Source organism: Ceratotherium simum, chromosome 24, assembly GCF_057802395.1.
Source record: "Ceratotherium simum simum isolate JZ-2026a chromosome 24, ASM5780239v1, whole genome shotgun sequence".
Taxonomy (NCBI): domain Eukaryota; kingdom Metazoa; phylum Chordata; class Mammalia; order Perissodactyla; family Rhinocerotidae; genus Ceratotherium; species Ceratotherium simum.
The window spans coordinates 13,240,864-13,261,103 of NC_141923.1; the positions used below are offsets into that span (position 1 = coordinate 13,240,864).

Genomic DNA, 20,240 nt, shown 5'->3' on the forward strand with positions numbered 1-20,240 from the left:
GCTGGACAGGACAATCCATTTCCACAGTCCCTCCCTCTGACACTGACATTCAAGAATCATTTTCCCCGAGGCCTTGGGAGTGAGAAACGTGAAGGTGGTGGGAGTAAGGGGTGGACATGGGAGCTGTGACTGCTTCTTGGCGCCCCCACCAGGGCATAATGAAAGGGAGTGCATGGCCCTCGGGCCGGCACATCTGGCTTAGGTAGACATCAAGTTAACAGGTGGCACTCTCGTCTTAACCAATTTCTACTGTTGAGGCCATTCCATTCCCCCAAACTGAGGCCAGCTGAAGTTCAAAACTACAGGTAAGGTGGTTCCTGCGACCCCGGCCAAGCCCTTTGCTACGACTCTGCTTTAAGAAGCCGGGCTGGCATTTGTAAGTCAAGGTGGTGGGGGCAGTGTCATTAAATGTCCCACTTCACTGCAATTAGTTGAACTGATTTCATAATACCGTTATTTTCAGTAATGAGAGAAGAAAAAATTTCACACATGCATGAAATTGATCTTCCCTAATTCTCACACCCAGTCAAACGTCATGAAATACCTTTTTTTACTTGCAAGGTTGTTTTGGGAATGTGCTTTTGTAAGAGAAATCATCGATCCCTTTATCAAATATAAAGACGGGCTGGCCTCTAGCCCGACTCAGAAAATTCAAATTCAATTCATTTAAGGCACAGTTTCTCTTTGATTGTCATCCTTTTCTGGCGTGTCTGGATGGTAGCTATTTTCAGTTCCTCCCCCACCCCAACACACACAGGCACACACAGAGGCATCTATGGGGATTTCAACCTTCATCTGAACAAAGCATGGCATCAGTGTGGGCTGCACCTCATGGTGAAAACGGCTGATATTTACAGTCATGAGCAATTTGCCATGCTGCTCGCGCAGACCATGATGCCTGAACAGAGCCTTTCCCCACCAAACTGCTCCTCTGCGGTTAGCGGAAAGGTGGTCCCGCGGCCTCATGCCCTCTCTGCACCAGGTGTGAGGAGGATGTGAAATGACCGCATGGGCACCACTAAGGTGAGTGGCTGACAGGTGAGCATCATGATGGAAACACAGCCGTCCTGTACCCACTTTTCCTCTCCCTGCTTCTGGGCTCCCAGGCAGGATGAGGAAGGAGAGGGACCCCACAGGGTGGTACACAAAGCAAGGTGGAAAGGGGTCCTGCCTGGCCCAGGCCAGCCAAGGAAAGGTTTGTACAGGGAGCTGTCACACATGGCCAGAGTTGCTTACAAGGAGCTATGCCAATGCCTCTCCACCTGCAAAACCTCAGTCCAAACGGCATCTGAAAATTCCAGTAACAAACTGAGAGGCAGTTCAGGATAGCGGTTGAGATAGTGGACTCAGGAGACCAACACTGGGTTCTAACCTCAACTCTAGAACCCACTAATTATGTAACTAATTGTGTAACAGTTGCTAATTGTGTAACTAATTGGGCAAATTACCCAATCTCTCTATGCCTCAGTTTCCTCATCTGTAAAATGGGCATAATAAAAACGCTTACTGCATGGGGTTGTGATGAGGACTTAGAGTTTATGTGAAGTTTATACATGTGCCTGAATGTGCAAGGGGGAAGGGAAGCATCCCTCAGCAGGGGGCTGAGAAAGGGCTATTTGTGTTCATCTCCCACTGACTCCAGTCTCCCTCACATTCCCTGGGGGGCACCCCGGAAAGGAAGGGAGTCCAGTGATTAGCCCTCCAGAGTGCTTTGCAGAGAAGTCATCAAGGTATTAGGCCCAGGCCTTGACTTCCAGTCCACACACCCGTGCCATATTACTCTGCCCATCCCGACAGGGCAGCGTGTTTCAGGCTGCCCGTGTCCCTTCCCCACGCCTGTGTCCATCTGGGTATCCCGGTGCACAGCTCGGCACCATGCTCCTCTGCTGAAACCCCTTTCTACTGAGAAATAAGCCGAGGCCTGTCAAGGTAGGTGACTTGCCAAAGGTGGCACAGCAGTGCCGGAGGTCACTCTCCCCCCTCTGGCAGGTGCTGAGCAAGGGCTGTCCGTACAGTCCACACCTGATCCCCCTACTCACCAGCCACACCATCAGGTAGGAGAAGACGGCGATCCACAGCGTGGCGGTGACGAAGGTGACCATGAAGAACTTCTCCCAGCGGGGCTTGCTGCAGTTGGGGACGGTGATGCACAGGAGGAAGATGAGTGGCCAGGTGAACACCCACTTGGCCTTGTCCCCTCTTGCCTCTGCAGAGGGATGGGGTGGAGCCAGAGGGGAGGGGGAGAGAAACACACACTGGGTTACACACCTGCCAGTCCACCTGTCAGTTTATTTTTTCAAGCCAAACAAGAGAATGTCACCAACGTGATTCCAAGCAACCGACCTCAAAGAACCACACACTTCCATAGTGTCACCCTGGAAGTGATCTTAGCGAGACCATTCAGTAAGTGTTTGCTGATTGAATAACTGCAGTTGGTCCAAATCCTTCATTTGACAGAATAAAGAAGTGAGCCCCAGAGTGGGAAGGGATTTGCCCAGCGGAGCTGGAATGGGGATATGGAATATGAATGGGCTTTGGAATGAGACAGACTTGGGTTGGAATTTAAATGCCCTTGAGCAATCCCATCAACTCCTCTGACAATAACAGTTGTAGTAACAACAACACAACATATGGAGTATTTGCTCTGTAGAGGGCACAGTGCTGAGCACTTTGCATTTTAGTAGTTTCTTCATCTGTTAAAGCGGAACGTTATCTTTTTCTTGTTTGTTCAAAGAATGATGTGATACAATGTACATAAAACACTCAGCACACAGAGCCTGGCACATAGTAGGTACTCTGGAAATCTCAGCTCCTTTGCTCTAAGGTCATATACACAACCAGTGGCAGATGTGAGACTAAAATGTGGTGTCTTGGCTGGCATGGATGACCTCACTGGCCCCTACCACGGGAATCCACAGACAATTCAACTGAGGAAAAGTGGCCTCAAAAAGCCACCAAGGGCAGGCATAGTGTCCTTAATAAGCCACTGAGTACAGTGTGCACATGTAGGCTCAAAATCAGCTGGTTGGTGGTGCCAGCCCGGTGGCGCAAGTGGTTAAGTGCACACGCTCCGCTGTGGCAGCCTGGGGTTTGCTGGTTCGGATCCCGGGCGTGTACCAACACACTGCTTGGCAGGCCATGCTGTGGTGGCGTCCCATATAAAGTGGAGGAAGATGGGCATGGATGTTAGCCCAGGCCCAGTCTTCCTTAGCAGAAAAAGAGGAGGATTGGCAGATGTTAGCACAGGGCTGATCTCCTCACACACACACACACAAAATCAGCTGGTTGGTGATGCCAATGAAATGGGGCAGGAAGGAGCTCTGAAAATTCTCTCCTCCGTAAAAGCAAGAACACTGGCAAAAATTGTCAGAATCAACTTTCCTCAGAACTCTGGAAATTAACCAAAGGCTTGTAGCAATCCAGGGAGTGTTTATTTAGGAAAACTGGCTGGATCTCAGCAAGAACAGCAAGCTTCGTGGAGTTTTAACTTGCCCTATTTCCATTCCCTCTCACCAGCTCTGGAGTAGCCTTGAAAACCAGCAGCCTGGCCTCCACCAGACGGGGGAGGACAGGGTTAGAGCTCCTTCCAAGTCCATTCCCAGAGAAACTGGCATTATTTGACCTCTCTGGTGGTTTCTTGGAAGACCCCACTTTCAAGGCTGTCTTTATTTTACCTGAATCAGAGCCCAGCCAGTGTGAATAGCCTTTTCTTTGGGGGCATTTGTTGAAAACAATCAGAGGCAACTGTTGAACATCATGCTGCCCCAGGTGGTGGATAACAATTGGGACAAACAATGGGCTAACCAAAAAGCTTAAAAGGAAAAGCTGGGGAATGAATACCTTAGAGGGCTTTGCAAAGCTCCTACATATTTCTGGGAATCTCAAAGACCCCGAGCATGCATAGGGCTGTGCCCGGGGATATTTACATGCTCAGGAAAGACTTGAGAATGCCCTAAGCTTTCACCTCTGCCTAACACTGAAGCTCTGAGCAAGCAGGAAGGAAAGGCTAAGATGGGGTTGTAAACTGCCTGCCTGAGTGTTGAAGGCATGCCCGCCAAAACACACAGAGCACATAGGCAAAGACTGGGAGACTTCTTAGATCCAGGCATCTAAGGAAATCTCTGTGCAGTCATTAGATGACTGAGGCTAACCCAGTAGATATTTCAGGGGCCAAATACAACAAGGAATATAGATTTTACACAATTAGTTGAGAAGAGTCACCAAACAAACAAACAACAACAACAATAGCAGCAACAGCAGCCCTGGAAGGGAGAAGGATCTGATTCCTAGAGTTGTCAAATTACATTATTTAAAATGCCCACTTTTTAATAACAACAAAAAATTACAAGATGTGCAAAGAAACAAGAAAGTGTGGCCCACACACAGGAAAAAAGCAGTCAACAGAAACTACCCCTGATGAATTCCAGACATTGAACTTACCAGCCAAAGACTTTAAATCAGCTCTTTTTGAATATGCACAAAGACGTTTTTAAAATGTCTAAAAAACTAAAGGAAAGGATGAGAATGATTTCGCACCAGAGAATATCAATAAAGAAGTAAAAATTATAAGAGAGCCAACAGAAATTCTGGAGTTGAGAAGTACAATAACTAAAATTAAAAATTCACTACAGGGGCTCAACAGCAGATTTGAGCAGGAGGAAGAAAAAAGTCAATGACCTTGAGGATAGATCAACTGAGATTATCTAGTCTCAGGGACAGGAAAAAAAAAAAAGAATGAAGAAAAATGAACAGCTCTTCAGAGACCTGTGGCACACCATCACACACACAAACATATGCATAATGGGAGTGCCAGAAAGAGAGGAGAGAGAAAAAGGGGCAGGAAGAATATGTGAAGAACTTAGGTTCAAAAACTTCCCAAATCTGGTGAAAAACATTAATAGATACATTCAAGAAGAATACACATTCTTCTTAAGTTCACATGGAACATTCTCCAGGATAGACCAAATGTTAGGTCATAAAACAAGCATCAATAAATTTAAAAAGATTTAAATCATGCAAAGTGTGTTCTATAACCATTCCACAGTGGAAAGAAGTTAAAAATCAGTAACAGAAGGAAAACTGGAAGATGCACAAATATGTGGAAATCAAATAACACACTTCTAAAGAACCAATGGGTCAAAAAAGAAATCACAAGGGAAATTAGAAAATACTTTGAGATGAATGAAAATGAAAACGTAACATGCCAAAACTTACGGGATGCTGTGAAAGAAGTGCTTAGAGAGAAAATTATATGTAAATGCCTACATTAAGCAAGTGGAAAGATCTTAAGTTAATGACCTCATCTTCCTCCTTAAGAAACAACAAAAAAAGAGCACAGTAAGTCCAAAAAAAGCAGAAGGAAGGAAATAATCAAGATTAAAGTGGATGGCGATGAGGAGAGAATTTCTGTGTTGAATCGCGGTGATAGTTTTATACGCTATTCTGAGCCAGCAGCAGGTAAAATTTCTGCAGCCCACCTTGATGTGAATGACCTGAAAGGTGCTTTTATTTCCCTGTAGTGTGTGCTGACTTGATCAGAGGCGCGAAGGAAAAGAATCTCAAAGTGAAAGGACCAGTTCGGATGCCTACGAAGACTCTGAGAATCACGACAAGAAAAACTCCTTGTGGTGAAGGTTCTAAGACTTGGGATCGCTTTCAGATGAGGATCCACAAGCGACTCATTGACTTGCACAGTCCCTCTGAGATTGTTAAGCAGATTACTTCCATCAGTATTGAGCCGGGAGTCGAGGTTGAAGTCACCATTGCAGATGCTTAAATCACCTTTTTTAATAAATTGATTACTGGTTGTTAAAAAAAAAAAAAAAAAAAAAAAAAAAGATTAAAGTGGAAATAAATGAAACTGAAAATAAAAAAACCAATAGAGAAAATCAATGAAAAGTTGGTTCTTTAAAAAGATCAACAAAATTGACAAACCTTTAGCTAGACTGATGAAGAAAAAAAGAGAGAAGATTCAAATTACTAAAATCAGGCATGAAAGAGAGTCACCACTATGGACTTTACAGAAATAAAAAGAATTATTACAGAGCACTATGAACAATTGTGTGCCAACACATTAGACTACCTAGCTGAAACAGACAAAATCCTATAAAGACAGAAACTACCAAAACTGACTCAAAAAGAAATAGAAAATCTAAATAGACTTATTACAAGAGACTGACATAGCAATAAAAAAACTTCCCTTAAAATAAATCCAGGACCAGGTAGCTCCATGGTGATTTCTACCAAATGTTTAAAGAGAGAATGAATGAATCCTTGACAGACTCTTCTGAAAAACAGAAGAGGAGAGAACACTTCCCAGTTTGCTCTATGAAGCCGGTATTACCCGATACCAAAGCCAGACATTAAGAGAAAAGAAAACTATAGACCAATATCCCTTACGAATATAGATGCAAAAATCCTTAACAAAATTCTGGCAAACTGAATCCAGCAACATATAAAAAGGATTAGACACCATGGCCAAGTGGCATTGATCCCAGGCATGTAGGCTTGGTTCAACATATGAAATTCAATCAACCCAGCATACCAGAACAAAACTGCACAATCATGTCCATTGAGGCAAAAAAGGCATTTGACAAAATCCAACACCTTTTCAAGATAAAACACTCAACAAACTAGAAATAGAAGAGAATTGCTTCTACTTGGCAAAGGGCATTTACGAAAACCCCCCAGCTAACTAAGATCATACTTAACGGTGAAAGACGGAAAGCTTTCAACAAGATGAGGATGTCTGCTCTTACTGCTTATATTTGACATTGGACTGGAGGTTTCAGCCAGGGAAACTAGGCAAGAAAAAGAAGTAGACGTCATTCAGATGGGAAAGGAAGAAGTAAAACCAGCCCTATTTGTAGATGGCATGGTCTTGTATAGAGAAAATTCCAAGGAATCCATAAAAAAACTATTACAACTAATAAACAAGTTCAGCCAAGTTGCAAGATACAAGATCAATACACAAAATTTAGTTGTATTTCTATACACTAACAATGAACAATTAAAAATGAAACCAAGAAAACAATTCCATTTACAATAGCATCAACAAGAAAAAAAATACTTAGGAGTAAATGTAACAAAAGAGGTACAAGATTTATATGCTGAAAACTACCAACATCATCAAAGGAAATCAAAGAAGACCTAAATAAATAGAAAGACATCCTGTACATGGATCGGAAGACTTAATATTAAGATGGAAATACTCCCCAAACTGATCTACAGATTCAGTGCAATCCCTATCAAAACCTCAGTTGGCGCTTTTTGCAGAAATTGACAAGCTGATTCTAAAATTCACATGGAAATGCAAAGGACCCAGAATAGCCAAACCAATCTTGAAAAAAGAACAAAGTTGAAGTATTTACATGCCCTGATTTTAAAACTTACTACAAAGCCACAGTAATCAAGAGAGTGTGCTACTGGCATAAAGATATATAGATCAATGGAACAAAATTTAGGGTCCAGAAATAAACCCATACATTTAAGGTGAATTAATATTTAATAAGGGTGTCAAGACAATTTAACAGGGAAAGAATAGTCTTTTTAACAAATGGTGCTGGGACAACTGTATACCCACATGCAAAAGAACGAAATTAGATCCCTACCTCATACTATATACAAAAATTAACTCTAATTGAAGATCTAAATATAAGAGGTGAAACTATGAACTTTTGGAAGAAAATATGGGCCTAACTCTTCATGACTTTGGATTAGGCAACCGTTTTTTAAATAACACCAAAAACACAAGCAACAAAAGAAAAAATAGATAAACTGGACTTAATCAAAATTAAAAACTTTTGTGCTTCAAAGGACACTATCAAGGAAGTGAAAGATAACCTATAGAACAGGACAAAATATCTGAAAATCATAGAAAGGTCTAGTGTCCAAAATATGTAAAGAACTCATAACTCAATGATAAAAACAAATCCCAGTTTTAAAAATGGGCAAAGGACTTGAATAGACAGTTCTCCAAAGATGATAAACAAATGGCCAATAAGCACATGAAAAGATGCTCAACATCTTTAGTCACTAGGAAAATACAAACCAAAACTACTTCACACCCGCAAATATGACTATAATAAAAAAGATAGATAATAACAAGTATTGGTGAAGATATGGGACAATGGGAACCCTCATACACTGCTGGTGGGAATGTAAAATGGTACAGCCTCTTGGAAAATAGTCTGGCAGTTCCTCTATATGTCCCCACAAAAAAATCCTGTACTCAAATGTTCACAGCAGCATTATTCATAATAGCCAAAAAGTGGCAACAACCCAAATGTCCATCAAGCAATGAATGGATAAAGAAAACGTAGTATATAAATACTATTATTCACCCATAAAAAGGAACGAAGTACTGTTATATGACACAATATGGATGAACCTGAAAACGTTATGTAAAATGAGAGAAGCCAGACACGAAAGGCGGTATATCACATGATTCCATTTATACAAAATGTCCAGAATAGGCAAATCCATAGAGACAAAAGGTGGAAAGTGATTAGTAGATAGAGACAGGGGAGGGGGGGTGGAATGGAGAGTGAGTGATCATGGGTATGGAGTTTCTTTTTGGGCTAATGAAAATTTTCTGGAATTATATAGTGGTGATGATTACACAACCTTGTGAACATACTAAAAACCACTGAATTGTACACTTTATAAGCATGAATTTTATGATATATGAATTATATATCAATAAAAAAAGAAATTAAAGTAGGCTGGCAGTAGCTGTTTTAGCTCTGTACATCTTTGCTTGAATCTCCCTAAATCATTAAAAGCATATTTGCTGAGAAAAAAACCCCCAGCCTCCTTATAATAAGGAGCCAAGAGAATAGGGTTAGCTGAAAATCAGCAAATCCATTCACGTATTCATCCTAGATGCTGCATCTAGAAAAACACCTGTCTTCTCAGATCTTCCTCTGCACACACCTCTCTGCGCTTTGTAATCCTTGCACAAACAGTAGAAAGGTTTCCTGCCTGACTGGCTTGTCCAAAATTTCTGGCTCTTCTCTTGGCAGCCCACATCCCAACTCATCTAGGCTGCCAGGGAAGGCCTAGGGCATCTCCAGAATTGACCTAAAACTCTGTATATGGGGAAGAATTCACCTGAGGAATTGTAACCCTGGACACTGAAATTCCCAGAAGTGTCTTTGCAGATACATACAAATGCCACAGCAGAAGGATCAATTTCTTATTTTCACAGACACCGATTGCACTGGGTGTTTGTCCTTCTGCCTGGTATGGGTTCTGCATCTGGTTTCGACCTCTACCCTGATCTCGCCCCAACCAGCTGGCAAGCCTCACGGCCCACCATTGTTTCCTAAGAAACAGTGCTCCAACAGGCCCATTCCAGGACTGTGTCTTTCAACTGTTGGATAAGACCCATTAGTGGATTGTGAAATCAATTAAGTGGATGGCAACTAGGATTTTCTTAAAAAGAAATAGGAAATATTAGAGTTATTGTATGCAGTAAGAGTTAGGTATTCCATGAGACTTCTGTTTCCTTTTCATAAATATCTGTGTGTATATGTGACATATTTATTACCATGGGATCATGGTCAAGTGTGGAAAACTTCCACAGTCCTCATGTTCTGCCCCTGTCCCCAACACCTTCTGCCTGTCTTCAGCCTCCCCATTGTTCTGACTCTCCTGGAAAAGCCTTTCCTCATTAACCTAGATCTCTCTTCTGTAACTGCTTTGAATTTAAGAATATTTATGAATTATTGAAACTCCAAGCTGACCTACGGCCTCACTGCCCGAATCCACCATCGCCACCTCTCCAGGACAGGTGCAAACAGAGCTGGTTAATGGTTCCCGGTGCCTTCTGCACAAGTCTGGGCCATACAATTAGCAGCAGGTGACACGCTGTCCTATTTTCTAACAGGCTGCACTGCATAATTCGGCACTTCATTTACTGTTTTGTTCCCTAACTGCTCTATACATTGAAGTGCAATGATCCACAGCCAAGACAGGCAGTGGGCAAAGCTCTGGCATCTGCCCCAGGTTCATATCCAGCTGGGTGACTCATCAGCTGTATGGGTCATTGGGCGGCCCCCCCGAGCCTCATCTCCTTACCTTAAAATGGGGGTGACAAGAGTATATTGGGGGCTTGGACACACGAGAGTGCTTGTCAACACACGGCCCAGAGAAGAATCTCAGTAAACGGCACATCTCACTATTACTGCTGGAACTGTTGATACCGACCCAGTTTCAGATACCGCATGGAACCGTCAGACCATGCCTCTCGACGTTTGGCTTGGAAGACACAGTCACTTGTATGAGTTTTGAAGCTGGAGTGCAAAGCCACTCATGGGCATGGACCCAATGGATTCTCCCATGCTGCACCCTCAGCAGAGCCCCAGCCCAGGCCCTGGCCCGTGGCACAGCTCAATACGTGTGAAACGAATGGGAGGCCACAAAGGCCACCCAGAATGTAGGGACAAGATCAGGAAAAGACCACCTGAGAAACAAACTAAAAAGAAATCACACATAACAGACGTGAGAGTCCCCATTTGAAAGCCTGTTTCCAGGAGAGGATTTCTACATATTATGCTGACGAAATTAGATATTTTCTGAACTTTTACAAGAGATCAAGACACATCACCGGGACACGTTACTGGAATATAAACATTAGAAAACCCAATTGCACAAGACCAAGATAAGGAAGTGCGGACGGCCTGGAAACAGGCCTTTTTGGCCATCAAGGCATGGGAGTTCTGGTTCAGCAAGAATCCTGGGACACCTTTGGCAGCAATACCCTGATTAGGGGGTATTTCCTCCCAGCCACGACTGTGCTCCTGCCTGTGACTGGCCCAGGGGTGGTTCCAATCAGACCGAGCGGTTCAGAGTTTATTCCCCAGGATGTTGAAACTGGGACCATTTCCAGTGTGTGTGGCTAGAACTGTGAAGCCAGGATAGGAGAGGCAGAGGAATCCGGTCCCAGGGGCAAGGGATTAACTGGGGACAGGGATGGGGAGACAGGGGCCCGCCTGACCATCTGTTGCCTGGTTCCACCTGGTCCTGAGATCCACCTGACCAGCTCCAGGAAACACCTCTGTACCTTTCTCATTAAATTCCCTTTCCTGCTCAAGCAACCTCTAGCTGGTTTTTGTTACTTGTGACCAAAGGATCCCAAGCAACAGAGTTATGAAGACAGAAACAGCCCTGCCACAGGGAGGGGCTTTTCATTCTGCCATCTTGGCCAAGAGCTTCTCATTCCTCATTTTAATTCAATGCTCACCATGCAACCCCTGCCCCAGGATGTGGGCTCCTGAGCAGACGTGCCCACCAAGCTGGGCCCCAGCATTCTCATCCACAAATTGAGAGGACTGATTGTTCTCCAATCTAGCTGAACATCCACACCACCTGGGGGGCTTGTTAACATGCTGACTCCTGAGCCCCACCAGGATTTTAAAGAGTCTTTCTGCTTTAATGCCCTCAAGTTCTAAGGTCATGCTCAAATACATTATCTTGCCAAACCCACATCTAATGCGTTTAAAAACATACCCAGCCTTTGTTTTAATCAGGTATAGTAAGACACACAGACATGGAAATGACTGTTATGAAGAAAAGTTTTCATACTCACCGATCCCTAGAAACAGGAAGCATGCCACGCCATGCAGGGCCATGTGGGGAAGCACCAGGGTCGGTCAGGAGACAGGAGTGAGGGGAAAGCATGGGCAGGAACCCTTACTGCGGTTTCCATGGGAAAAGGCAAGGCAGGGTAGGCAGGCTTAGGATTGGCTACTTTGAATAAGTTCAAGAGGCTCGCGGGTATAGAGACTGTCTCTAGTTCTCTGGTACTTGACCTTGGGGTGATCAGGACAAAGGAATACTGCCTCCTGGTGTGTGAGAACCAGACAGAGGAGGTGGTTTGGAATCCTGGGATCTGGATTGGTTTGCATATGAAAGGTGTGCTCCTGGATGAGTAGTTTGCTAGCTCTAAGAATTGGCTAACCCAAGCAATTCCGGGTTGTTGTGGGCATTCATTGTTCTTGTCTGGCCAGCATCCATTCCTCTTTACTGGTAACAGCACGCTAATGTTCCTCTAGGGAGCCAACCGTCCATTCCACATTAGTTCATGTGGTTTGGAGGACTGACTCCACCTCCTAGCTCTGTGAGTAGGCATGTGATTCAAGCTTGGCTAATCTTCTATCCCATAAATACTTAGCGTGTTCATTCTCTGTGCTAGGCACTATTCTAGGTACTGAGAATCTAACAGTGAACAAGACAACAACCCTTACCATTGAGGGGTTTACATAGGTTTAGGGCTGGATGCATGATTCATGGAGAGTCAACCCTGGGGATTTTGCTGGGAATCATTGCCTCTAATATCCATTGTCCCTTCCTTCTTAAGAGAACCCTATTTTGGGACAGTTTTCAAGCTAAAATCTTAATTTCTTAGGCTTCCTTGCAGGTACAATAGCCATGGACAGCTCTGGACGATAAGATGTAAGTGGAAGTCTATGTGGTGGGGCTTCCAGGAAGACGAATATCTTCCTGATAAGAAGAGACAAGCTTTGTGACATGTGTCTCCTGCCCTTTGTCCTTCCTCCTCGTTCCTGCCTGGAACATGGACACACTGGAGCTGCAGGAGCCACCCGCTAAGGACGGAGAAACTGACATGGGACACTGACACGATAGAGCTGCGAGACTCCCTAATCTCAGGACTACTTGCTGTGTGATAAAAATAAACCCCTTGAGATAAAGGCTCTGTCACTTGAATTTTCTGTTACATGGAGCTGAATGCAATCCTTAACTCAGACACAGGCACCACCTGTGCACTGGGTTAACCCAATGGTTGTAAGCCTACATGGTGGTGGCCAGCCTCGCAAGCTGCCTGAGGATGCAGACAACCCAGGGGAAAGCAGTGCTGAGAGATGGACAGTATCTTGTAACTGTCTGAGCCCAATGTGCAGCTTTGCCTGAAGGTAGATTCTTCCAGTGAACCTGCTACTATGGGCTCTTGGGCTTAAACCAGCCTGAATTGGGTTTCTCTAACATTAAGAGTCTGGACTAATTCATGGGTGAAATGATAGAATTTAGGGGGCTACAGGGATGACGGGTCAGTGTCTATACAGAGGGACATCTCTCGCAACACTACCACTGTGAGCTGCTGCTGGCCCCCACTGCCATCCCTTCAAGATCGCTGTCAGGGACATCTGCGAGACGCTCACCATGGACTCCAACTGACGTGCAAACATAAGAGAAAGGACTGCCGTTGTTTCTTTCACTGAGCTCTCAGGTTTCTCTTTTGAAGTAGAAAATTACAATTTAATTATGTGAAAAAAATCTTAAAATGAACTGTAACGAAACAGATGGCTAATCACACTGGAGGAAAAAATCAAGAACAGATGCAGTTGCTGATGAAAAACTTCAAGCAAATTAATTTGGACAGTTAACTAGACACTCCAATTAAGGGGGTGGTTAACCCGTGTCATGTGGGGCTGCGTGTGTCACTGGATGACGCAGAGTAGATATTCACGGCCCCTGCAGCTAGAAGCATTTACAAGATCTAGACAGTGTAGTTCTAGACCAGTGGTTCTCAAACTTGAGTATAAATCAGAATCCCCTGGAGAGCCTGTTAGACCCCTAGAACTAACAATTTGGCAGATCTGGAATGGGGCAACAAGAATTTTCATTTCTAACAAGCTCCTAGGTGCTGCCGATGCTGCTTCTCCTGGGGCCACTTTGAGAACCACCATTCTCAATTAACTCCATTTAAAAACAACTGAGATATAATTAACATATCATAAAATCCACCTATTTAAATATACAATTAGGTGATTTTTAGTTTATTAGAAAGCTGCGTAACTATCACCACTACATAATTCTGGAAGATTTTTATCACCACCAAAAGAAACCCTGTACCCATCAGCAATCATTCCCCACTGCCCCTCCTCTCTCAAGCTCTGGCAACCACTAATCTATAGATTTACCTACTTGGGACATTCCATACAAACAGAATCATAACATGGCCTTTTGTGTCTGGCTTCTTTCATTTCGCATGTTTTCAAAGTTCATCCATGTTCTATCATATACCATACTTCATTTCTTTTTATATATTCATATATATTATTCATAATATTCCATTATATGATATACCATATTGTTTATCCATTCATCACTTGATGGATATTGGGATTGTTTCTATTTTCTGGCTACTATGAATAATGCTGCTATGCACATTCATGTACAAGTTTTTCTGTGGACATATGTTTTCATTTCTCTTGGGCATATAACTAGGGGTGGAATTGCATCATACAGTAACTGTGTTTAACTGTTTTCAAGGAACTGATGGACTTTGTTTTCCAAGAGGCTGCACCATTTTACATTTCCAATGGCAGCGTATGACGGTTCCAACGCACCCACATCCGTGCCAACACATTGTCTCTTTTGATTACAGCCATCCTAGTGAATGCGAAGTGCTATCTTATTGGGGTTTTGGTTTTCATTTCCCTGATGACTAATAATGTTGAGCATCTTTTCATGGACTTACTGGCTATTTGTATATCTTCTTTGGAGAACTGTCTGTTCAAATCCTTTGCCCATTTTAAAAACTGGGTTGTGTTTTTAGTATTGAGTTCTAAAAGTTTTCTACATATCCTGGATGCAAGATCCTTAACAGAAATACGATTTACATATGTTTTCTCCCATTCTATGAGTTGTCTTTTCACTTTCTTCAGTGTCCTACAAATCACGTTTTTAATTTTGATGAAGTGCAACCTATGCTTTTCTTTGGCTACTTATGCTTTCGATTGTTATATTTAAAAAACCATGGTCTAATCCAAGGTCACAATAAGTACACTTAAGTTTTCTTCTAAGAGTTTGGTATTTTTAGTTATTATATCTAGGACTCTGTTTCGTATTGCGTTAACTTTTGTATATGGTGTGAATTAGAGGTCCAACTTCATTTTTTTTATATACGTGGCTATCCAGTTTTCCTAGTACCATTTGTTGAAAAGATTATTCTTTCCCCCATTAAACCGTCTTGGCACCCTTGCCAAAAATTAATTGGCCTCAAATGTATGGGTGTATTTCAAGACTCTCAATTCTATTCCACTGGTCTACATTTCTATCCTTATGCCAATACCAGACAGACTTGACTACTGTATCCCTGTAAGTTTGAAATCAGGAAGTGTAAGTCCTTCAACTTTGTTCTTTTTCCAGACTGTTTTTGGCTATTCTGAGTCCCTTGCATTCCCATATGAATTTTAGGATCAGCTTGTCAATTTATGCAAAAAAGCTATCTGGGATTTTGATAGAGATTGCACAGCATCTGTAGATCAATTTGGGGACTTTTGTTATCTTAAAATTTTTAAGTCTTCCTATCCATGAACACGAGGTATCTTTCCATTTAGATATTCTTTAATTTCTTTCAACAATATTTTGTAGTTTTCAGTGTGTGTCTTGCACTACCTTTGTTAAGTTTACTCCTAAGTATTTTATTCTTTTTAATGCTACTGTAAACGGAATTGTTTATTGCTAATGCATAGAAATACAACTGAATTTTGTAAATTGATCTTGTATCCTGCAAGTTTATTAATTCTAATAGGTTTTTTGGTTGGATTCCTTAGGATTTTCTATATACAACATCATGTCATTTAAGAATACAGATAGTTTTACTTCTTCCTTTCTACCCTGGATGCGTTTTATTTTTTCTTTCCTATTTGCCCCGGCTAGAACCCCTGGCACAATGTTGAATAGAAGTGGAGAGAGTGACATCTTTGTCTTGCTCCTGATCTTAGGGGGAAACCTTTCAGTCTTTCACCATTGAGTATGTTGATAGCTGTGGGTGTTTTACAGATGTCTTTTATCAGGTTGAGGAAGTTTGCCTCTATTCCTAGTTTTTTGAGTGTTTTTTCATTAAGAAAGGGCTTTGGATTTTGTCAAATGCTTTGTCTCTATTGAGATGATCATGTGGTTTCTGTCTTTTATTCTAACAACTTGGTGTGCTACATTGTTTCTCATATTGTGAACCAACCTTGCATTCCTGGGATAAATCTCATTTGGTTAACACCATTTTATAAAGAGGAAAACCAAGTCCTACGAAGGTTAATGAACCGCCCAAAATCGCACAGAAAACTAGTGGCAGAGCCCCAAACAGAGCCTGCTTCCCCAGCCAGCAGCCTCCCGGCCGGCCTTCGTGGGGAGGCAAGGGGACGCAGGTGAGTGTGGGGCATTGTCAAGGCTGGATTAGAGCAGCCACCTCACCACTACGCAGCATTGCGTCATGCCTCACATCTCGCAGGTGTTCTCACACACACTCTTTGCTCTTCATATCTATTTTGGGGGATACGTATTCCACCTATTTCACAGGTAAGTAAACTGAGGTTTGGTGAAATTTAGTGACTGCCTTAAACACCTCAGACAGTGGGAGGTAGTGTCAAGAATTGAATGCAGGTCTTTAGAGTCTAAACCCTGGGTCCTCTATTCTATGCTGCTTGCCCTCTGAGTCCCATGATGTCAAGACCCATGGAAGTCATTTTGCCATCCACCAGCTGACAGAGGTGTCAACTGTGAGACAAGCACTTCACACTTTTACCTCATGGCTGTGATCTAAACAGAAAAATCCTCTTGAGAAGGGGAACCATTACAGTTTCCTTATTTGGGGTGAATGAACTTCAGAATCAATAATTTTTAATGCATTTTTGTTTTATCCTTAGATTTAGACTTACCATTAAATTGACTGCCTTCTGAGGGCACAGAAGCTTCATGGTTAACAGCTAGCTAGACTGCCAGGTTCAAATCCCAGATCTGGCATATGCTAGCTGTGTGACCTTGGGAAAGTATTTAGCCTCTCTGTATCTCAGTTTTCTCATCTGCAAAATGGGGATAACAGTTCCTGCCTCATAGCACTATTGTGAGACTGAAAATAAGCCAGCATTTGTGATGTGTTTAGAATAATGCCTGGTGCGGAGTAAGCACTAAATTTTAGCTATTGTTGATGTTAACAACCACATTAACTTCCACTTACTGAGTAACTACTATTGTCAAGCACTGGGATGGGTGGTTTTACAGAGACTAGAACAGGCTCATAAAGATAAGCCAAGTCACACAGCTAGGAAGTAGCAGACCCAGGAGTCCAACACCAAAGCCTCTTAGTGACACCATCCTGACTCCTAGGGGGCCAGTGTTGATCCTGAGGGCACTAGAGGGGCAAGGAAGGGCCCCCATGGGAAGCAGATGAGGTCAGGGCTGCAATCAAACTGAGCTGCCACACTGAGGTTTGGGGGGAAGGGGAAGGATGAAAGGGAGGATGTGAGAGAAAACCTTAGGCTTCAGCAAGGTCAGAGGCAGGCCCTGCCGAGGGTGGACACAGAGATGTGAGCAGTCAGGGCCAGGCGCACAGGGACCAAAGGCCCAGGAAGATACACCTGGCAGCCCGGCGAAGAGACCCGCAGAACTTGTGGGGCTGAGAGAGGCCTTCCCCAGGGAGGCGGCCCAGGCTCGGTCCCCCTCACACTGGCACAGTCAGGTAACACGGTTCAGCCTCTGGGACCCTGTCCATGCTTCCCCACAAAAGCAGCTGCCCTCACAGTAAGCGGGGACAGATCTCCCAGTCACTGGAGAAGCCAGGCCCAGCATTCCCTCAGCTGGTGAGGATCCCAGGGACCCTTGCCCCAGCCCTGCAGACATGCCCACTGCCCCCACCATGTCCCACTCTGGGATTGGATGTAAATGCGCCCCAGAGCTGGAAGGGTGGCCAGAGTTGGTGCATCAACTCCCTTATTCTAAAGATGACCCCAAGTTATAGCCAGCTTCGCACCCCACCTCAGGAACCTCAAGGCTTATGGCAAAAGAGAACTGTTCCGTCCTCTGTCACTCGCGACTGTGTGGCAGTGGGTGGACCCTCAACTTCTCTGAGCCTCCACATTCTCACCTGTGAGACAGTGGTAGGTGCCCTGCCTACCCACCTCAAGGAACCATGGGGAGACTAAGGAGAAGCAAGAAGTTCAGAGCTCCCTGTCCCGCCTTGAAGGCCTCGCTTGAATCTGGAGGCCCTGGGGAACGTGAGAGAGAGGCTGCTCGTCCCAGAAACACCAGTGGAGTCAAGAACACTCGCTGGCCCTCCAGCCTGCCGGCACACCCTCTCCCCTGAAACATTCAGCAAACCCGCCGACGGCTGGGTGGGGCTGCTGGGTTCCCGGTGTTTGCAAACCACACAGACCCGGCGGCTGGCCAGCTCCCTCCCCTTCCTTCCTGCTGCTCTCTGCATCCGAGCGGACATTCCGGCCTGGCAGAGGGCCCTCCTGGCCAAAGTCAACCCTGGCGCCAGGCAGAGGACAGCACCTGGAGCCAGGCAGACCCGGGACCAGCCCTGCGCATGGCACCTGCTCGCCTGTGTGCAGCTCCTCTAGCCCCCGTTTCCTCACCCGGGGGACGGGGACCACAGCCATCCAGCAGGGCGGTTGTGCAGACTCAAAGGACGGCACATGAGGTGCTAACTAAGCGCAGACCTGGGGCAGGTGCTCGAGGAAGGACGCGTCTGCCGAGCGACAGCCTGTGGCCCTGCCCCCTCCTCTGCCTCACTATGAGACTGGAAGCCACACGGGTCCCTGACCAGGTCTGCTCCCGTCTAAGTCAAGCCGTCAGTTACGATTGGTCTGATTGCTTTTCTCCACGCTGCACTACAGCTCCACGGACACGGACGTGCCGAGCCCGTCCTTGGCAGCCCCTCCTTCCAGTGCATCTGCAGAGGCATCTCCCAGACTCCCTCGCCGCTGAAGTTCTGGACTCAAAATAGGTTTCCTCATTTGAAAAGCAGAAGTGAGGTGGGGCCGGGCTGCCTGTCGGCTGTCAAGCAGGGCTCTGGGGACGCTGGCTTTGCCGCAGCAGCGTGTCTATGCCCCCATCAGAGAGAGTCCCTGAGGCCTGACCAGCGCCCCGGGGGCCAGCGTGTGTTGCCGGGGAGTCGAGACACAGCTGTGGCAGCGGCCTCCTGGTCCCTGGGTCACAGCTCTGATGCTGCGTTCTTGAGTCACCTGGCTCCCCACCTCCCTGATTCTGGCGTGGTGGCAGTGCCAGCCAGTTTGGGGGGTGAGGGGGACCCTGGGAGTCACTGCTGGTGCCCACGGTTGCACAAGGCACCTAGGCCTCTGTATTAATTTCCATTTCTCCTGCATGTGAGATGGGCTACAGCCATCATCTCCTGAAGATGCTAGAGGCACTCATCATAGACACCTACAGGGGTGCACGCGTGTGTGTGCACAGCCCCCTTCCCTCAGGACCAGCCTTCCTAGGGGACACCAAAGCCATGTTGGCCAGCACAGCTGACTGACCAGAAGTGGACGCCTGATCTCCGGGCCAATGGCATTTTCTGTCTCTCAGGACTCTGGAATTCAGAGGCAACACCAGTGAGCTAAGTCAGGGAGACTGGAACTGTCACAGGTCAGTCTGGGGCCATGGGAGGCCTGTGGACCAACAGTGAATTTGAGAAAGCTGGGCTGCAGCCAAGGAGCAAAATGAGACAGGCTTGTATGGAGAAATGAAGACAAGAGCCAGGAAGAGTCTCAACTCCCACTGAGGCCCTGCGTCCAGCCGCTTCCCCGCTCTCGGGATACATAACACACTCAAGGGAGCTTGTGCAGGCTTCTGTTGCTGGCATCCGAAGACGCTTCAGGATCCCAGCACATGCCCATGCACGGCGCGTCCTGGGCCCTTCACTTCCTACCTCCCAGCTGCACTGCACTGGCCTGGCTGCAGCAGCATCACCAAGCAGGTTCCAGGGCACGTGGCCTGGATGCCTGGCTCTGTCTGGTCAAGACCACCCCCTGGAGAAGCCCCTGCCCCTCAGTTTCCTGCACTGGAATATAAGAAGGCTGGTCTAAAATTCCCAAGATCCCTTTTTGTTTGGTGATGCACCCTGAGCTAACATCCGTTGCCAGTCCCCCCCTATTTTGTATGTGGGTCGCCGCCACAGCATGGCTGATGAATGGTGTAGGTCCACGCCCGGGATCCAAACCCGCGAAGCCAAAGTAGAGCACGTGAACTTAACCACTACACCACTGGGCTGGCCCCCCAAGATCCCTTTTAACCCTAGTATTCAGAGACCATTTGTTGCTAACCACAGATAACTTGAAGGAAAACAGCTTTCATTTAGATTAAAAAAAATATTGAGTCTCTTTCTTCATTTTACTCTACTAGCTATTTTTCTAAACCACTCATAACCAGAAAATGGAAATAATCCAAATGTCTACCAACTGATGAATGGATAAATGTGGTCTATCCATACC

The 20,240-nt window shown here is 45.2% G+C and overlaps 1 protein-coding gene, 1 non-coding gene and 1 pseudogene across 2 annotated transcripts in view; 2 read left to right on the forward strand and 1 right to left on the reverse strand.

Annotated features, from left to right (window-relative positions):
- Nucleotides 1–20,240, reverse strand: part of SLC24A4 (solute carrier family 24 member 4) — a 157,545-nt gene that overhangs the window by 9,874 nt on the left and 127,431 nt on the right. The window contains exon 13 of the mRNA XM_004434212.3: nucleotides 2,040–2,206. Coding sequence (XP_004434269.1) covers nucleotides 2,040–2,206 — 167 coding nt within the window. The remainder of the gene's footprint in view (nucleotides 1–2,039; nucleotides 2,207–20,240) is intronic.
- LOC147913893 (small ribosomal subunit protein uS10 pseudogene) lies at nucleotides 5,218–5,807 on the forward strand (annotated as a pseudogene).
- LOC147913894 (small nucleolar RNA U54) lies at nucleotides 5,387–5,453 on the forward strand. The gene has a single exon (XR_015556249.1). It is a non-coding gene; the product is annotated as a small nucleolar RNA U54 (small nucleolar RNA).